Below are 20,315 nucleotides of genomic sequence, written 5' to 3'. Positions count from 1 at the left end.
AATGGGAATACTGGCTGGGGGGTCATGCATCCAATTGGTCTTTCCTTTTCCCCACTTCTCAGAATGAAGTTTGGTGCAAGTTGGACCATAACCAAGGCCATAGTCTCTAGCTTCTTTCCCTGATTGATTAAGGTGGACTCCTTGAAGTTGCTGCAAAAAATATTTCAACTTTCAAGGCTATCTTCCTGTATATAATTGAAGATTGCGATGGAATTCAATTTTGGCATTACAAAATGGTAAAATGGCTGTAGTCATGAATTATATAGTTAGGAAAGATAAATTCAATTGTGTTTGATTATTCCATGAGATCCTCCAAGAGGACAGGGCAGACTGAACTATGTTTTAATTTGCTCTGCTTTATCATACTCATTCATGGGGCCTAAGGATGAGGTGCCTTTCCCGTTCTCCTTTGTATTACCTCTTTTGTGTATTTTTGATTAAAAATTTTTTACCCCATAACTGAATCAATACATGTTGTTATGCCTTCTATTTATCTGATAATTATTGTTTTGATGTTTCCTAATAATGAGAGAGAGAGAGAGAGAGAGAGAGGGAGAGAGAGCCTAACTACTAACTTGTTCGTTTGCAAGTCATGTTGTTTATGAAGATTTGAACTTCCTGTCTTTGAATTGTATAGTGAGACTTGTAACCCTTTGTTAACATGAAAGTCATGCATTTCATTTCGTGTAGACTGCATGAACTTCTTTACTCTTGTAAATTGCATGTTGCTCATTGCTCAACCACTGGGACAGTATAAATACCAGCTTGTACAGTCGATAAAGCAAATAAATCAATTCTTACTAGCTATCTGGTACATCTGCTCTACTAGTTTCCTTTCATCTCTTAGAAGGAGTAAACAATTGTTAGTGTCAGTGTTGTATGTGAGAATTGGAGGTAACTAAATGGATTGGCATTTTTCATTGCATTCCATTTGGTTTCCTCCAATATCTCATGTCCAACGTTACATTAGTATGTATCAATTTCTCAAGTCATTAAAGGAATGAATATGCATATTGATAATGTCAAAGTCGAATGTGAGGATTGGAGAAAACTAAATAGATTGGCATCATTTGGGGCATTTTGTTTAGTTTCTTCCAATATCTTATATACGTCATTACTTCCATGTGTCGCTTATAAAATCTCAACAAATTAGCAAATTAAGATTATATTTTTGAGGGTTTGTATATTTGATATTTACAAAAACGGGAGAGGGGATTAGAATCCTAGTTCTCCTCATAAAGTAGAGTAGACATGCAATGCCACCTGGCTATGTGTCTCTTGGCAATGTTGGACTTCAAGTATTAAACATTTTATTTCAGTAATTAATTTGTCTAGAAAACTAAAAATTCTGAATTTAAATTTGTCTCCTTTATTTTCTTTTTAATATTGATTTTTTTTGGTCATATATAAGTCCTTAATTTTAGGAGCATTTAAAGCATAAGTTTATAAAAATATATAAGTAAATCTCTTTAGCAAAAGATTTTTGTTATTTTCCAAAAATAAAGTCATTTGAATTTATATTGAGAGAGTTAAAGATAATGGAATATAATGATACATTTGACTTGGCCTCCCTTGAGAAATTTTTTTGGCTTTGCTATTGACTATATAATAAATAAAGCAATCTCATGTATTAACGATTAAGATTAGATAGGTATGGTACATTAAAAAAAAAATTTATACCATAAAATTCTCCTTTTGATATATGGTAAACATAAAGAGCTCAATAGTTTTTTTTTATTTAATTTTTTTTAATTTTTAATGATCATTATAAAAAAAAATGTAATTATTAAATCCTTAATTTGTAGTATAAAAATATATAGAGTCAATTTTCAAACAAATGTTGCCTAAAAAAATTCAAACAAAATATCTAGATGATGAATCATTAAAAAAAAATATATATATATAAATATAGCTTATTAAGGAAATATATAATTAAAAGATACAATAATGAATTAAAAATTAGATATATATGAAAATTAATTAAAAAATTTGAATTTTTTTTATAATATTCTTCATAATAACTTTATATAATTTAAGAGATATAATTAATAATAATTGTAAAGTAGAAATCATGGAAGACATTATATTCATTTATTTATTTTCTTAATATAATAGTCTTTTTAATGAATCATAGGAGATTGTGATATACCACTTTACGTTGATTGAATTGGATAAGTGTTTTGTGTATGAACACGTATGTTTGTTGGATCGAAATAAACTGTAATTTTTTTTTTCTTTGAGAAGATCTTAAATTTGTAATTTGATCAATACAGTGCAAATGTGATTCATACTTTGCATGAATAGTGCTATTTATTTATTTATTTATTTATTTTTGTTTGAGAGTGATGTATAGTGCTATTTAAGTTTTACATATCTGTAGGTTATATATTTTCCAACTTTTATTTCCTATTAATATAATATTCTAATTTTATATAGAAAGTTTCTGTGGTTATCAGCGGATTCAAATCCAGCAAGGCAGTAAGTTCTTTTACCCATGTGAGACGTGGCAAACAGGACAAGATAGGAAAAAACATAGAATAATATCGCCTAAAATAAATTTTTTTTTATATTGAAATATATTAATTTAAAATGTTTATTGTGTGGAATTTATGTAAAATCACATTTCAAAACCAATATGCATGCATGGATAATTCACATTTCATGCTGATAAATTCAATTCAGTGAAATGATAAATATCGATATTAAAAGAATAAAAAATAAAACAGCACAAAGGTAACATAACCCTTTTAATGTCTTTTTGAGTATTTATAGGAGCACATCTTTTGTGCCACAATTTTGATGTGGTTAATTATAAGTAGTTGTCTATCACTTCCAACATTTTTTCTCCACCGTTCATATATTTTTATTTTTTATTTTGAAACTTCTACTATTCAAAGTTGACCATATCAGAATTGTAACATAAAAGTTTTGATCATAAACTATCTCAAATTCTTTTGAAAGTAATATAAATCCATTTGTGGTGGTTCAACTTAGCTTAAAAAAGAAAAAAAGAAAAAAACTAATTGATATTGTAGCTTGATGATAAAGAATAATTACTATAAAGCTAACACCATAAATTCAACCTCTAACGTTCAAATTCTGCCTATACCAAAAAGTCAAAAACTAATTGATATTTTGATATAATGATAAATAGCATTTATCAGAAGTTAAAATTTTATATAATAAATAAAATAAAATTTTATAAGTCCATTTATTTTCCGAGTCCCAGTGTAAAACAATAGGAATAGAGGAAGAGCATATGATAGGCCCAGCTAAATGCAGCTACAAGCCCACAACAATTATAGGCCCAAACTCAAAAGCCTCAAATATCCAAAAATTTGGCGCCAAAGTCTCAGAATCAAAATTTCCCCCCAAAATGTAAAACCTCCAAAATAAAAGAAAAAAGAAACAGAGAAAGAGAGAGAGAGAAATGTCGTCGTCGACTATGTTCATCGCGGTTCAATGCTGCCAATGCTCCACAATGCAGGCAAAATTTTACTATCGATTCAATTGTCTATTATCTTTATCTATACATAAATAAATTACTGGTAAATGAAATGATAATATAATATGTGTGTGATTGTGATTGATGGAAGTTGAGAGATTTTGTCTCAGGTGAAGCAGCAGCAACAGAAGAAGAAGAAGAAAATCAGCAAGTGGAGGTGCGTGGTGTGCAACCAAATGCAGTCTGTTTGCAAAGTGTTCGCGCAGGGATTCGTCGCCAAGGACCTCCGCGCCTTCGTCCAGTCCTTCAACATGTCCCGAGCCATCACCGAACCATCCCCACTTCCACAATTCCAAGAAGAAGAAGAAGAAGATGATGACATTGTCCACGACGATCGCGTTCATAATAACAAGAGACGAAGCAGCGACTGGAGTCAATTCCTTGATCCTGTGGAAGTGGAAGAGCAGCAGGTTGAGGAAGAAAGTGATTTTGAGCCTAAGATTGTGACGGAGTTGCCAGAGGATTTGTTCAAGAAACAAAAACTCAATGCCAATGCCAATGCAGACCTTCTTTACAAGCCGGTTTTCTCCAACAGAAATTCCACCGCCAAAAATGTCATCTCCCCGAGTAATTCTCTCTCTCTCTTTTTCTTTTTCTTTTTGGTTTTGGTCATGTGATTCATTTATATGCACAGTACAACCAAAAAAATATTGAAGAAAAGATTCATTTCTCTTTTAATTTAATTTTTTTTTTTTCTGAAAAATATATACATAAGCCTGAATCTGATGGATGTGCATCATTTCTTGTGTTACCTGAATAGGGGTGTTCATCCACATCCAACCTCGCCTAACAAACCCTAACACAACACCTCCAGTGGTTTTACATGTGTTGATGGGTTGAATTTAATCTTATTCTATTTCATTGAAGCTTGGGTTGGATTTGGCTTTGGTATTGGCTCATGAATGTTTTGCATTGCAGACAAGGACCCAAGGAGGTATCAGCCTTTCGCCAAGGGCTCTTCAACATTTTGTAATGACCGCATGAAACAAGATGATGAAGGCCAGGAGCCAAGAAGGAAACCTCAGCTTCCAACTGCAACTGCCAAAGCCAAAGCCAAAGCCAAAGGGGTTTCCAAATGGAACGACTACATTGCGCAAGATGATAACGATAACTCGCAACTGGGAAGTGGCAGGAATTTTGAACACCGGTTGCATTACCATACCTTGGAGTTGGAGACCATAAACAATGATCAAAGGGTTGAGGATGATGTCCACCCTGATTTCTTGTGAAGCTTGTTCCACATTGCGCTTTGCATCCTCCCTTCTCTCATACACACACTAGGATGTGAATTGCGTCCATGTAAACACGCTGTGTTTGGAAGTTTAGATGGAAAGAAGTGAAAATACTTCTCTTTTTTGTTTAGATGTTTTGAAAATTGGAAGAGAAGAGAGGAATAGATACCTTAGCCTTTGATATACTTCGACATTTTGTAATGTATAAAAAAAAGGGGGACATATAACATTCTTTCCAAAATGATTCCTCTTCTTAAAAATAAATTTAAAAAATCAAGCAAGGGGAATTAAATTTAAATCACAGCCCTCTTCTCTCTAAACATGAATGCAAATGAGTATCTTTCTTAAATTAAAGATGAGTGAGGGAGAGCGAGAGAGACCCCCAAATAAAATTAAATTAAAAAAAAGACAGAGAAGCGGAGGGGTAATAACTACAGGAAGCAGTTATTTTTTGATAGTTTACAGGAGGCAGTTTTATTCTTCCCAATATTTTTGTACAAAGAGAACAAAAGCATAGACCTTATTGGTGTTACACATCAAGCATGGGGTGGCGAGATAAACTTCCCACTCCAGCCACAACTCTCATGGATTCAACATAAAAGAAGAATCATGCTTCATGTTAGAATTCCTAAAAAAATTAAGATTAAAAATAAATAAATAAAAACCAGAGAGAGAGAGAGAGTTTAAAAAATTCTACAAAAATCCCAACTTAATTCCTAAGATATCCATGATAGTCTAAAGGAGAAAGAAACTGAAAAAAAATCCCTAATAATCTCAGGTCTTTGAATACCCTCCTCCATACCAAATTTGAAGCCCAAAAATGTCAGCAATCAAATTGCCACATAGAACCCCAAAAAAGAAAAAGAAAAAAAAAAAAAAAAAAAAAAATAATGATAATATAATATGTGTGTGATTGTGATTGATGGAAGTTGAGAGATTTTGTCTCAGGTGAAGCAGCAGCAACAGAAGAAGAAGAAGAAAATCAGCAAGTGGAGGTGCGTGGTGTGCAACCAAATGCAGTCTGTTTGCAAAGTGTTCGCGCAGGGATTCGTCGCCAAGGACCTCCGCGCCTTCGTCCAGTCCTTCAACATGTCCCGAGCCATCACCGAACCATCCCCACTTCCACAATTCCAAGAAGAAGAAGAAGAAGATGATGACATTGTCCACGACGATCGCGTTCATAATAACAAGAGACGAAGCAGCGACTGGAGTCAATTCCTTGATCCTGTGGAAGTGGAAGAGCAGCAGGTTGAGGAAGAAAGTGATTTTGAGCCTAAGATTGTGACGGAGTTGCCAGAGGATTTGTTCAAGAAACAAAAACTCAATGCCAATGCCAATGCAGACCTTCTTTACAAGCCGGTTTTCTCCAACAGAAATTCCACCGCCAAAAATGTCATCTCCCCGAGTAATTCTCTCTCTCTTTTTCTTTTTCTTTTTCTTTTTGGTTTTGGTGATGTGATTCATTTATATGCACAGTACAACCAAAAAAATATTGAAGAAAAGATTCATTTCTCTTTTAATTTAATTTTTTTTTCTGAAAAATATATACATAAGCCTGAATCTGGTGGACGTGCATCATTTCTTGTGTTACCTGAATAGGGGTGTTCATCCACATCCAACCTCGCCTAACAAACCCTAACACAACACCTCCAGTGGTTTTACATGTGTTGATGGGTTGAATTTAATCTTATTCTATTTCATTGAAGCTTGGGTTGGATTTGGCTTTGGTATTGGCTCATGAATGTTTTGCATTGCAGACAAGGACCCAAGGAGGTATCAGCCTTTCGCCAAGGGCTCTTCAACATTTTGTAATGACCGCATGAAACAAGATGATGAAGGCCAGGAGCCAAGAAGGAAACCTCAGCTTCCAACTGCAACTGCCAAAGCCAAAGCCAAAGCCAAAGGGGTTTCCAAATGGAACGACTACATTGCGCAAGATGATAACGATAACTCGCAACTGGGAAGTGGCAGGAATTTTGAACACCGGTTGCATTACCATACCTTGGAGTTGGAGACCATAAACAATGATCAAAGGGTTGAGGATGATGTCCACCCTGATTTCTTGTGAAGCTTGTTCCACATTGCGCTTTGCATCCTCCCTTCTCTCATACACACACTAGGATGTGAATTGCGTCCATGTAAACACGCTGTGTTTGGAAGTTTAGATGGAAAGAAGTGAAAATACTTCTCTTTTTTGTTTAGATGTTTTGAAAATTGGAAGAGAAGAGAGGAATAGATACCTTAGCCTTTGATATACTTCGACATTTTGTAATGTATAAAAAAAAGGGGGACATATAACATTCTTTCCAAAATGATTCCTCTTCTTAAAAATAAATTTAAAAAATCAAGCAAGGGGAATTAAATTTAAATCACAGCCCTCTTCTCTCTAAACATGAATGCAAATGAGTATCTTTCTTAAATTAAAGATGAGTGAGGGAGAGCGAGAGAGACCCCCAAATAAAATTAAATTAAAAAAAAGACAGAGAAGCGGAGGGGTAATAACTACAGGAAGCAGTTATTTTTTGATAGTTTACAGGAGGCAGTTTTATTCTTCCCAATATTTTTGTACAAAGAGAACAAAAGCATAGACCTTATTGGTGTTACACATCAAGCATGGGGTGGCGAGATAAACTTCCCACTCCAGCCACAACTCTCATGGATTCAACATAAAAGAAGAATCATGCTTCATGTTAGAATTCCTAAAAAAATTAAGATTAAAAATAAATAAATAAAAACCAGAGAGAGAGAGAGAGTTTAAAAAATTCTACAAAAATCCCAACTTAATTCCTAAGATATCCATGATAGTCTAAAGGAGAAAGAAACTGAAAAAAAATCCCTAATAATCTCAGGTCTTTGAATACCCTCCTCCATACCAAATTTGAAGCCCAAAAATGTCAGCAATCAAATTGCCACATAGAACCCCAAAAAAGAAAAAGAAAAAAAAAAAAAAAAAAAAAACAGTGATTTTAGTGAAAACCTCAGAAACAATGTCAGCTCATCAAGCCCTGTAAAAAATGGGCTCCCAAATAAATTAAATGTATTTACCCTCAAAAACCCACTTCAATCATTCAGTGCCAAGTGCCAGCGAGCCAAGCTGATCACTAACACCAGATTCTGTTGCAGCAGCTTTCCGTAGCACTTCCATTGCCTCGCCCACCTTCTGCTTCAGGGCATCTGGAGACTCAAGGAGATGGATTACCTCTGATTGATCCATCTCCAGCAACATCCCAGTCACCTTTGATGCATTGTGGGGTTCAAGATTCTCCACATGGGGATATAGGTGTTCACCCAGCATCTGTAATTTTATGAAACAAGTACAACAATTACTTTCCAAAGACTATGTTTATCATATTCTCTACAGGTCATTTCAGTCAAACAATGTTTCTCAAAAAATCATATACCACAATCAATATATAAAAAGGCAAGAAGTATAGCATACCACACGCTGATTCTCTGGGCTAGCAGAAGCTAAAGCTGATGAAAGTGTTGAGATATGCACTGGCCCAGGTCTCTGGATATCAACAGGAGCTGCTGGATCGCTGAACCATCAAAAGGCAATGGCATCACTGGACCTACCACACCTTGAGGAACCCCAGATGCATCAACGCCATTTCGAGAATTTCCCATATATCTAAAGCCTTGGTTGGAGTTATGATGCAGTAACTAAATTTGAGGAGTGGATAAAACAATATTAGAGGTAAACAAAATATCTATTATCTTGGACTACAAAGTCAACATGATATGATTAGCAAGTTATAAAACTATAATTCAAAAAATAGGAAACAGAAAAATTGGGCAATGAAAAATATAAAAAGTAAACAAATAAAAAAAGGCCAAATGAGCTTCTGGAATAAATCAGTAAGTAATTAAAATAACTCGATAGTTACAATGGGGTGGTGGGGGGATTTGAACCTTGGACGTCTCCATTGGAAACATCAGGAGGTGCAAAATAACATTCAAAAGAGACTTGAATCTATCAAGTTTTAGGTCGGTGTCCATCACATGACTATAAAGTATAGAGGAAACATTAAAAATGGAGATATCATCAAGTGCCCCATTGAATGAAGATTCATCATTTAGTTACATTTTATTCTACTAAGCAGGTTCCTAGTAGTATACAGCCTCATCAAGTATTAAGGAAGTCATGCAATCCTAAAGCCCAATGTTATGAACCTAGATAATGAGGGAAGAATGAGAAGAAAGAAGGTTTGGTTACATCACCTGCTGCTGCTGTGGCAACTGTTGAAAGTTTCCTCCTCGCCGCACACCCATTCGATGCCCTGACTGTCCTTGCCTCTGAAGATGGTATGGCATGATATAGTTTGGAGCAACACCTGGGCGCATGCCAGGCAAGAGTTGCTGCTGGAAGCCGTAACCCGCAGGCTGAGGGGCATCAGGCCAGGAGTACCTTGACCAAAATACAACTGTTGCGAGGCAAATCTCGGTGCCCCAGGATGATATCCCGAAGGCAAAGGTGCCATCCCACCAGGTGTTCGTATTTGAGCAAAACGTGCCTAGAAGGAAGAAAGTTTAGGTAATTGTCCATCAAGTTTGATACATTTGACAGAGAATACAAGTAATGACGCCAACTTCCAACCATCATGAAAAAAAATTGAGAGGCATTTTGTTTAATTACACGTGCACGGTGCACCCATTAACTTTTAAACCTGTGATCTCACCCTCTACCCCTTAAGAATGGGAAGAGGGGATAAAGTGCTATTTCAGAAAAAAATTCCCTAGCCGAATTTAAGATTTAAAGAATATCACCAATTTTGTAGCATTAACTTTTCAACATGAAGCTCAAGAGAGAAATTCATAAAGTGAAAAAATTTATATTCAGGTATAAACTTGTAGAAATGGATGGAAAATATTTGCTAGTTGGATAGTTTGACAGCAACGCCACATACAATGTTGATTTGAATATAAAATTCTTTAATTTTACAAGTATCTGTCATTGACCCAAAAAAAATGCAACAACATTTGTTCACGTCCGAGATATCTCCTGCACTAACAGCTTGGCATTTTCCAGTTACAGAGAAAGACACACATTTGGACATAACAAGACCATCTAAATTACAGTCTTGCCATTGTTCATTTCCTNTGTCAGCTCATCAAGCCCTGTAAAAAAAATGCTCCCAAATAAATTAAATGTATTTACCCTCAAAAACCCACTTCAATCATTCAGTGCCAAGTGCCAGCGAGCCAAGCTGATCACTAACACCAGATTCTGTTGCAGCAGCTTTCCGTAGCACTTCCATTGCCTCGCCCACCTTCTGCTTCAGGGCATCTGGAGACTCAAGGAGATGGATTACCTCTGATTGATCCATCTCCAGCAACATCCCAGTCACCTTTGATGCATTGTGGGGTTCAAGATTCTCCACATGGGGATATAGGTGTTCACCCAGCATCTGTAATTTTATGAAACAAGTACAACAATTACTTTCCAAAGACTATGTTTATCATATTCTCTACAGGTCATTTCAGTCAAACAATGTTTCTCAAAAAATCATATACCACAATCAATATATAAAAAGGCAAGAAGTATAGCATACCACACGCTGATTCTCTGGGCTAGCAGAAGCTAAAGCTGATGAAAGTGTTGAGATATGCACTGGCCCAGGTCTCTGGATATCAACAGGAGCTGCTGCATCGCTGAACCATCAAAAGGCAATGGCATCACTGGACCTACCACACCTTGAGGAACCCCAGATGCATCAACGCCATTTCGAGAATTTCCCATATATCTAAAGCCTTGGTTGGAGTTATGATGCAGTAACTAAATTTGAGGAGTGGATAAAACAATATTAGAGGTAAACAAAATATCTATTATCTTGGACTACAAAGTCAACATGATATGATTAGCAAGTTATAAAACTATAATTCAAAAAATAGGAAACAGAAAAATTGGGCAATGAAAAATATAAAAAGTAAAAAAAAAAAAAGGCCAAATGAGCTTCTGGAATAAATCAGTAAGTAATTAAAATAACTCGATAGTTACAATGGGGTGGTGGGGGGATTTGAACCTTGGACGTCTCCATTGGAAACATCAGGAGGTGCAAAATAACATTCAAAAGAGACTTGAATCTATCAAGTTTTAGGTCGGTGTCCATCACATGACTATAAAGTATAGAGGAAACATTAAAAATGGAGATATCATCAAGTGCCCCATTGAATGAAGATTCATCATTTAGTTACATTTTATTCTACTAAGCAGGTTCCTAGTAGTATACAGCCTCATCAAGTATTAAGGAAGTCATGCAATCCTAAAGCCCAATGTTATGAACCTAGATAATGAGGGAAGAATGAGAAGAAAGAAGGTTTGGTTACATCACCTGCTGCTGCTGTGGCAACTGTTGAAAGTTTCCTCCTCGCCGCACACCCATTCGATGCCCTGACTGTCCTTGCCTCTGAAGATGGTATGGCATGATATAGTTTGGAGCAACACCTGGGCGCATGCCAGGCAAGAGTTGCTGCTGGAAGCCGTAACCCGCAGGCTGAGGGGCATCAGGCCAGGAGTACCTTGACCAAAATACAACTGTTGCGAGGCAAATCTCGGTGCCCCAGGATGATATCCCGAAGGCAAAGGTGCCATCCCACCAGGTGTTCGTATTTGAGCAAAACGTGCCTAGAAGGAAGAAAGTTTAGGTAATTGTCCATCAAGTTTGATACATTTGACAGAGAATACAAGTAATGACGCCAACTTCCAACCATCATGAAAAAAAATTGAGAGGCATTTTGTTTTAATTACACGTGCACGGTGCACCCATTAACTTTTAAACCTGTGATCTCACCCTCTACCCTTAAGAAGGAAAGAGGGGATAAAGTGCTATTTCAGAAAAAAATTCCCTAGCCGAATTTAAGATTTAAAGAATATCACCAATTTTGTAGCATTAACTTTTCAACATGAAGCTCAAGAGAGAAATTCATAAAGTGAAAAAATTTATATTCAGGTATAAACTTGTAGAAATGGATGGAAAATATTTGCTAGTTGGATAGTTTGACAGCAACGCCACATACAATGTTGATTTGAATATAAAATTCTTTAATTTTACAAGTATCTGTCATTGACCCAAAAAAAATGCAACAACATTTGTTCACGTCCGAGATATCTCCTGCACTAACAGCTTGGCATTTTCCAGTTACAGAGAAAGACACACATTTGGACATAACAAGACCATCTAAATTACAGTCTTGCCATTGTTCATTTTCTTGTTTCTTTCTCTTTTTCACAAGGAAATGCTCTAGAGATTCAAAATCAAATTTCCACACAAGTGCTCAGATATTCCAGTATGTCCAGCATTTGTGTGATAATGAAAAATGAAAGGCTGCAAGACATTGACTGCATATTCAAAAAGTAGGCACTTGTTTTATCAACTAATAACTAGGATTACATCAGTAAAGACCTTCCTTATGACATCTGTATCAAATGCCCACAAAATTAAGCAAGCCCCAACTGCACATAAAGGGGAACTATGTTTCCTATATAATCATTCAAATATGTACGAAGAAAAATCACCTGAAGCTGAGCCTTCCTATCTTCTTTGCGCTGGCCACAGCAACAAAAAGAGGTTTCCGTCCAATCATCTTTCCACTCATCTCATTCAACTGAGCAGAAATAAGAAAGAAAATTCATACGTTCATGAGGGAAAGCAATGGTGGAAAAATAGGGTCTGTCAAGTGGTCCTAGAAAATGAATTAGTAACTTACAGCTTTAGTAGCTTCCTCTGGAGTAGAAAAGGCCACAAAACCAGATCCCTTGCTGTGACCTTGTGGATCAAGCATTACCTAATTATATTTAATAAAAATGTGCCAAACAAAAAGTTACTACTAGAAAACAATTATTATAATTGACTCACAGATAAAACCACAAAGGACCAATTGGGATTCAGGAGAGAAGGGAAAAAATCACTTCACTTAAAAACAATATACCTTGCATGAAGTTATTGTTCCAAACTCAGAGAATAACTCCTTCAGCTTATCATCATTAATGTTGTCATCAAGATTTTTTAGATATAAATTAGCACCTTGCAATTTTTCATATCTGCTAATTCTTTCCTGCTGAAATTTGGCCTTCAACTCGGCCTCCCTTTCTGCTTTCCTTTGAGCCCTCCCCACATATAAAACCTTGTCATCACTGGTAGAGGACCCATTCAACTTCTCAACTGCAACAGCAGCATCATCTGGGCTCTGGAAGTTTACAAAACCAAAACATCTGGACTTCCCATTTGCATCTCTCATAACTACTGCACTTGTGATTGTACCATAGGTGCCAAAAAGTTTCTTAAGGTCTTCATCAGTAGTTGCTTCAGCCAAATTTTTCACATAAACATTAGTAAACTTTGGTGAGCCATTTTGTTGATTCCTTTCTTGACGTCGAACAAAAAGTCCAACATAGACCTTTTTATCATTTATCAGCATACCATTCAATCGCGTAATTGCATTTTGTGCTGATTCCTCATTTTCAAACTGTACAAACCCATAGCCTCTAGACTGACCATTGCTATCGACGGCCACCTTGCAAGAAAGTACATTCCCAAAGGCAGCAAAAGTTTCATTCAATGCCTTGTTATCTATTGATGTGTCAAGGTTCTTAATAAAAACATTAGCATATCCGCTTTTCCGAATACTAGGATCTCGATGAGAATACATAATCCTGATAGGTTTCCCATTGATAGGAGTGAAATTCAAGATCCCCATAGCATGAGCAGCTGCAATTAAGAAAACAGATCAGGGTCAATGCTAAGCTTGGCAGCAAAACAAACATTAATTTGGAAACCAATAAAGAGAAACAAAACAAGTAAATACTCACTAATTTGTTGTTTCCAAGAGCATAATTGGAATATTATTTTTGAAAAAAAAGGGGGGGGGGGAATCCTATGAATTTGATTGGAAAAAAAAAAATGCACAGTTGAATTGAAACTACCAAAAATCTTGGTAACTAAGGGCAACTCTACAATTATTTTCTGTATAATGGCAAGCATATAATATAAAAATATATATGTAGGTATTATATGTTGAAAACAAAATAATTTTCTATCATTTAATAATAATAAAAAAAAAAAAATTTTTACTAGTTTAAGAAAAATATATTGTTGGTAAAAACTAAAATTCAGAAAGAAATTAATTACAAACAGTGAAAATTCATATCAAACAAACCGCCAATCCCCAAAAAGAGTTCAGAATATTCCCCAAAAGAAAAGGAACATATTTTTATAAGCCTAAAATGACATTCTCCAAATAAATAAATAAAAATGAAAACAAAAACATATAATCTACCTTAAAAATGAAACCTTTCATTCCAAAAAGGTCCAAAACTATGAAGCCAAATAATACATTGTTCTCAATTCCAAAAATAGTACCCTCAGAATTCACTAAAAAGTAGTATTTTTTTAATAATAAAAAAATTCTAACCAAGAAAAAAAAAAAAAAAAAGGCAAACAAATTCTATAGGTAATTGAACAATATACGATAGAATCAACCCAATATATGTAACCATAAACCGAGAATGTACGTACACAGATACAGAGTATGAGTACGGCACCAGACAAAATTGATCAAACCCAAAGCTCAATATCCAGATAATTACAATAAAAATACCCAAAACAGAAAAATTAAAATAAAATAAAGCAATACAACAATTCACTGACAACCAAAAATCATTATTCTTTTTTTTTTAATTACCGAATTAACAATCGCAGCTTTTCTCACAGAAACAGAGACACACAGAAATATCAAATATCCACGTGCACATATTATACACATACATATATACGTATATATAACAATGTGATCGTGTCTCACATATAATCAAATATATATATATATGATGATGATGATGAAGAAGAAAAGAAGAGAAAAGAGAATTGGTATGAATATAACGGACCTTCCTGAGCGTTGGCGTAATTGACATAAGCGTAGCCAAGAGAGGACCTGCGGTTCTGATCCCTGCAAACCCTGATGGAGACCACCTGAGACACCTGGCTAAACAGCTCGTACAGTTGTGTCTCGTCCACCGTCGCATCCAGATCCCCCACGTACAGCGATGGGTTCCCAATCATGTTCGGGCTCAACTGGGCCCCACTCCCCACCGCCGCCGCCTCCGCACTCCCTCCAGCCGTCGCCCCCGCCGCCGCCGCCGCCATTGCCGTCACGCAACAACAACAACAACAAAAACAATATGCAAAATTCTGAAAATACAAAGTTTTTATAGATTTTTTTTCCAGAGTCCGTAATTAGATATATTAATTTATTTATTTATTTATATAGGGCAACGAAAAGCTAGGGTTTTGTTCTCCTAAACTAATATGGTAATCAATTTTTTTTTTTTTTGGGTTTTTAATTTTAATTTTTTTTTTTTTTTTGGTTTTTATTTTAGCTCTGATAAAGAGAGAGTAGAAGAGAGGAAAGAGAGAATAAAACAGAAGAGAGGCTTCCTAATATATATCTATATAACTTTCGAAGCGTTTCAGGAAGCGCACGTGTGGGTTATGACGTGGCATTCGTCTACTGTACCTTTATTTATTTATTATTTTTTTGAGAAATGATATGTCCCTCCCCCCCGTGTTCTCGCGCTGTTTTATTATGTTTCGTTGTCTGGTTTTTCCACCTCGGACGGGACCTCTCTCCTTTTTTTTTAATAAATAAATAAAAATCACTATTTTTTATTTATTAAGCAAAGGCTTCGTGTTTAAGGAAACAAAAACAACCATGTTCTGGTCAATCTTTGCTCATCTTCTGCGTTTTTTCCTTTCAACTGCAACAACTAGACTGGGCAAACAGATAATGCACAAGTAGATACTAATAATTTTAGGGACACATTCAATCGCTCCATCAATTTCACTATTTACTAAATTCTTAACTATAAGTGGTCAATCTACCATTTTTTATTGTCCACTCATAATTATAAAAGCTAGCAAATCATAAATTTTGCTGTGAAATAGATGTATTTGTAGATGGATTGAGTAGGTACTTAGGTACAAGTTTTACCCAAATTTTGAGGTTTTGGATCAATCTAGCATGATCCGTACTTTTTGAAATTTTTGGCAAATTAATACTATTTTATTATTAATTATTATAAAACACTACATTGTTTGGAAAACTATTTGTGGGAATAACTTTTTTGTAAAATTGTGTTTTTGAAATATGATTTTTAGTGGTGAAAAAAAAACTTGCTTGCTTGTTAAGAGTTGATGTGGCATAATGTACACCTGGATATCATGTTTTAGAAACACAATTTTTAGTTATATCACATTGTGCATAAAATGAGTTCAATGTAAACCCAATTTTTGTATACAAATTTTCTAATTTGTGAAGATAAATTTTCCAAGGCCAAATGCATAATCATATTATTAAGGAATCCTATATGAGTTACTCATTTAGATAGAGGGTAGGTGAATTTATTTGTACAAATTAACAAAGTTTACATTGAAGTTGTGTTGAAATGATGTATTTCAACACGATTTCAATGCAAAATGTAATATAATTGAAACTATGTTTTTAAAACACGATTTTTAGGTATTTATTATGCCTCATCAGCTCATGCCAGATCAATAGAATTTATGTGAAAATATTTTTTTTCACATGATTTCAAACTTAAAATCATGCTTTAAAATACGATTTTTAAAGAAGAACTATTCTCCTAAATTATTTCAAAACAGTGCGATTTTTAATAATAATAATAACTCTTCTTCTTCTTCTTCCTAAACCATAGTTTTTCATATTAAACAAATAAATAAGATCTTGAGTATTTTTTTATTATGTTTGTGGGGCCAGAAAATCAAGCAGCCTCGGCCCACCTCAAACCAGGCCCAGAGGCCCGTGCTGAGGATGCATGTGGGGTCTAAGGATGAAAGTACGATGTCCAGCCCCCAAGGAACATATCTGAGGACGACCCTGTCCTCGGACATCCGAGACCTCAAAAGTACACGAGCACCACTCCACCAAAGAGGAGTCTTCTTGAATATCCGAGGAGGAAAGGGCGAGCGCCACGCGTCGGCGACGGGAGCACGGTGAAGGAGCAAGTCTAAGGAGAGCTGTCACCTCCACATTAAATACCCTCAACTAACGTCCTGGCCGCATTAATGAGGATAGGACTCCTGAATAATGCTGTCTTGGATGCTGCAACCCACAGGAGGAATGAGGATGCGGCTGATGGGACATGGCTCTCAAGTGGTGGCCTGGCTGATCAACGAATGTAGGGTTAGGATCAGTTTAGAGAGGTGTATATAATGTAAGGAGTCTCTCTTGAAAGACAGATGGAAAATCTGCATTAAGAAGTACTATAGCGACTTGTATTCTCTCAACCTTTGTAATCAATCTTAAAAGAAATAATAAGAACTCAAAGCTCCGGAAGACAAGTCCGAGGAACATCCTTGTGCACCCCAATTCATGTTTAGGTTGTTAAGCCCACATGCAACCATGCAAGGTAGTTGCATCCCTTACTAGGGCCTAGTTCTTGAGCCCACTCTCTATAAATTCATTGAAGGGCAAGCTGGGCTTGGGTCCACTCTCTCAACCCGAAGAAGTGCCCAAATCTGGTCCCTACAATTGGCGCCGTCTGTGGGGAGAACTCGTGCATCAGTAAGGACAACAGCCAGGCATGGTAGGATCAGACCCTCATCAAATGAGTTCCCATTGGCACGAACCAGCTAGACCCCAACGTCCGAATGACTATGGCAACACGGGGCACGGCCAGAACGAGGAGAACGGACGATTCCGAGAAGGAAGCGTGCACACCTCACAAACTAGCGAAAGCCACACGCATAGAAGTGGCCACGTGCCCCAGGGAGGCGATAACGACCCAGCCACGCGACCGCGAAAGGATAAAAGTCACGCCTCCCAGAGGTAGGATGATAAGGCGGCCATGCAGCGAGAGATAGATGATCTGAAGAGAAAGTTGCACCATGCACAGCGAAAGCGATCCGAGCCCAGCCTTGACTTACCCTTTGACGACGAAAGTGATGACGACTACAGGCAAAGGTCGACGACACCCCCGAGTGAAGCTTTCTCCCACGAGGATGAGCGCTATCAGAGGCGTAGGCATGGCAGCCCCACCCCTAAGGGCTTAGGAAGTGACGCCATGAGCAGGGCGCTGGACCGGCTCTTCAGGTCGCCCTTTACACATCGCATAGATGAGGCGGTGCTCCCTCGGAGGTTCCAGCCGCCAACCTTCACCGTTTACAATGGCAAAACGGACCTCATGGAGCACGTGAGCCAGTTCAATCAGAGGATGGCCGTTCACTCTAAGAACGAGGCGCTAATGTGCAAAGTCATCTCGTCTAGCTTTGGGCCTAGGGCAATGAGGTGGTTTAACGGCTTGAGGACGAATTCTGTAGACTCGTATAGACAGCTGACCCAAGCCTTTGGTTCCCGTTTTATCACGAACAGCAGACCTCCTCTGCCCATGAGCGCGTTGCTGTCCCTGACCATGCACGATGATGAGACCCTCAAGGCTTACTCGGACAAGTATTGGGAGATTTACAACGAGTTGGACGGCAAGTACGATGATGTCGCCATCAACACGTTTAAGAACGGGCTCCCGATGGGGCACGGCCTGAGAAAGTCCTTAACTGGTAAGCCCGCCACCAGCGTGCGGCAGCTAATGAACCAGATCGACAAATACAAACGGGTGGAGGAAGACTTGCTACAAGGCAAGGGGAAGGAGAAAGCTATCCCTCAAGAGAGGAGGGATTCCCGGTCGGACCGATATAACAACGCCCGTCCGAGAAGAGATTTCATAGGGCAATCTGGGGCGACAAATGCCCAGGCTGTCGGCGCTGTGTTCCGAGAACCAGTGCACAGGGTGCTGGAAAAGATAAAGAACGAACCGTATTTCAAGTGGCCGAATAAGATGTCGGGGGATCCTGAGAAGCGTAATCAGGACCGCTACTGCCAATATCACCAGGACCACGGGCAAGCTACGGAGGACTGCAAGAATCTCTAGAACTATCTGGACCAGTTAGTCCGGGAGGGGAGGCTGAAGCATCTCCTGCACCATTCCAGCAACCAGCAGGGCCAGACCTACCAGGAGCCATGGAGGGACACCGCCATGAGGTAGCCCGCTGGAACGATTAACGTGATCTTGGCTGCGCCAGGAAGAACAGGCATGCGCCCCTCGCGAGTGCTGTCCGTGGCCCAGGTGGCCGCCGGGGAGTCCCAGTCAAAGCCAAAGAGGGCCAGAAGAGGCTGTCACCTAACCCTGACTTTTTTCGAGGAGGACAAGGACGGGACCACCCAACCCAACGACGACGCTTTGGTGATCACCCTCAGGATTGGGGACTATGACGTCAAAAGGGTAATGGTGGATGGTGGCAACGCGGCGGAAGTCATGTACCCCGACCTCTATAAGGGGTTGAGGCTAAAGCCGGAGGACTTGTCGCCCTATAACTCCCCCTTGATGAGCTTCAATAGGAAGCTAGTCATCCCAGAGGGCGTGATCAGGCTGCCCATCCAGACCGGCACGAAAGTAGTGAAGGTGGACTTTATAGTGGTGAACACGTACTCCCCCTACACTGCCATTGTAGGAAGGCCTTGGCTCCACACCTTGGGAGGCGTCGCCTCTTCCTTGTACCAGAAGGTGAAATTTCCGTCCGGAGGTCGGATCCTCGAGATCCGAGGATGCCAGTCAACGGCAAGGCGGTGTATGGTCGCAGCCACCTCGCGACCGCAAGATACAGAACCCTCGGCCACCGCAGCCGAAAACTTATAGCAGCCAACCACCTCGGTGGCACCAGCTGATAGGACCACCGAGGAAGCAAGGCTCGAAGGCCTAGAAAAAGTGGTCATCGACGACGACCAAGAGAGGTTCTTTCAGGTTGGAACCCAACTGCCCCCCCGAGAGAAGGAGGAGTTGCTTGAGTTTCTCAAGAGGAACCTTAACGTGTTCGCATGGGATCCCTGCTATGCCCCAGGGATTGACCCATCCTTCATCTGTCATTGCCTTAACGTCAACCCTTTGGTGATCTCCAAGAAGCAGCCACCCCGACGCCCATCAAAGGAGCACGCTGAGGCAATTAAGGAAGAGGTCAATAAACTTAAGCACACGGGGGCTATTAAAGAGGTATTCTACCCCGAGTGGTTAGCCAACACTGTGGTGGTCAAGAAGAAAAGTGGGAAATGAAGGGTTTGCGTGGACTTCACGGATTTGAATAAAGCATGCCCAAAGGACCCCTTCCCAATGCCACGGATAGACCAGCTGGTGGATGCAATTGCAGGCCATCCTCGGATGAGCTTCCTAGATGCCTTTCAGGGCTATCACCAGATCCCATTAGCCTTGGAGGATCAGGAGAAGACGGCCTTCGTGACGCCTATCGGGAACTACCATTACAAGGTGATGTCATTCGGCCTGAAGAACGCTAGATCTACTTATCAGAGGATGATGACGAGAATGTTTAAGCCACTGTTAGGCAAAAACATTGAGATCTATGTTGACGATATGGTGGTGAAGAGCAAATTGGTGTTCGAGCATCTGTGGGACCTCGGCTGTATATTCGACATCCTCAGAAAGCACAGGCTACGACTAAATGCTTCCAAGTGCTCGTTTGGCGTAGGATCTGGCAAGTTCCTAGGCTACATCATCA

The 20,315-nt window shown here is 38.5% G+C and overlaps 5 protein-coding genes and 1 pseudogene across 5 annotated transcripts; 4 read left to right on the top strand and 2 right to left on the bottom strand.

The window, feature by feature from the left end:
* The first annotated feature begins 3,328 nt into the window (after positions 1–3,328).
* LOC112014376 (uncharacterized) lies at positions 3,329–4,867 on the top strand. Its single transcript, XM_065775890.1, has 2 exons — positions 3,329–4,072; positions 4,424–4,867. Exons 1-2 carry the CDS (start codon positions 3,682–3,684, stop codon positions 4,732–4,734), a joined length of 702 nt encoding a protein of 233 aa, XP_065631962.1. The 5' UTR covers positions 3,329–3,681; the 3' UTR covers positions 4,735–4,867.
* A 767-nt stretch (positions 4,868–5,634) lies between these two features.
* On the top strand, positions 5,635–6,938 carry LOC136068561 (uncharacterized). The gene is made up of 2 exons (XM_065775889.1): positions 5,635–6,142; positions 6,495–6,938. The coding sequence occupies exons 1-2, from the start codon at positions 5,752–5,754 to the stop codon at positions 6,803–6,805; spliced, it is 702 nt and encodes a 233-aa protein (XP_065631961.1). The 5' UTR covers positions 5,635–5,751; the 3' UTR covers positions 6,806–6,938.
* A 552-nt stretch (positions 6,939–7,490) lies between these two features.
* LOC136068551 (polyadenylate-binding protein 3-like) lies at positions 7,491–9,759 on the bottom strand (annotated as a pseudogene).
* Positions 9,760–9,851: 92 nt separating this feature from the next.
* LOC112014519 (polyadenylate-binding protein 3) lies at positions 9,852–15,119 on the bottom strand. Its single transcript, XM_024046906.2, is given in 10 exon segments — positions 9,852–10,145; positions 10,290–10,376; positions 10,379–10,513; positions 11,070–11,236; positions 11,239–11,362; positions 12,254–12,288; positions 12,291–12,342; positions 12,445–12,522; positions 12,667–13,445; positions 14,621–15,119. Coding segments are annotated over 10 exon segments (1,947 nt in total). The 5' UTR covers positions 14,880–15,119; the 3' UTR covers positions 9,852–9,914.
* A 2,480-nt stretch (positions 15,120–17,599) lies between these two features.
* Positions 17,600–18,679, top strand: LOC112014398 (uncharacterized). Its single transcript, XM_024046787.2, has one exon. It carries the CDS (start codon positions 17,600–17,602, stop codon positions 18,677–18,679), a length of 1,080 nt encoding a protein of 359 aa, XP_023902555.2.
* A 162-nt stretch (positions 18,680–18,841) lies between these two features.
* Positions 18,842–19,855, top strand: LOC136068550 (uncharacterized). Its single transcript, XM_065775871.1, has 2 exons — positions 18,842–19,312; positions 19,448–19,855. Exons 1-2 carry the CDS (start codon positions 18,842–18,844, stop codon positions 19,853–19,855), a joined length of 879 nt encoding a protein of 292 aa, XP_065631943.1.
* The last annotated feature ends 460 nt before the right edge of the window (positions 19,856–20,315 follow it).

Source organism: Quercus suber, unplaced genomic scaffold (assembly GCF_002906115.3).
Source record: "Quercus suber isolate HL8 unplaced genomic scaffold, Cork oak 2.0 scaffold_121, whole genome shotgun sequence".
NCBI classification, from domain to species: Eukaryota; Viridiplantae; Streptophyta; class Magnoliopsida; order Fagales; family Fagaceae; genus Quercus; species Quercus suber.
This window is presented reverse-complemented; position numbering and strand designations above follow the sequence as displayed.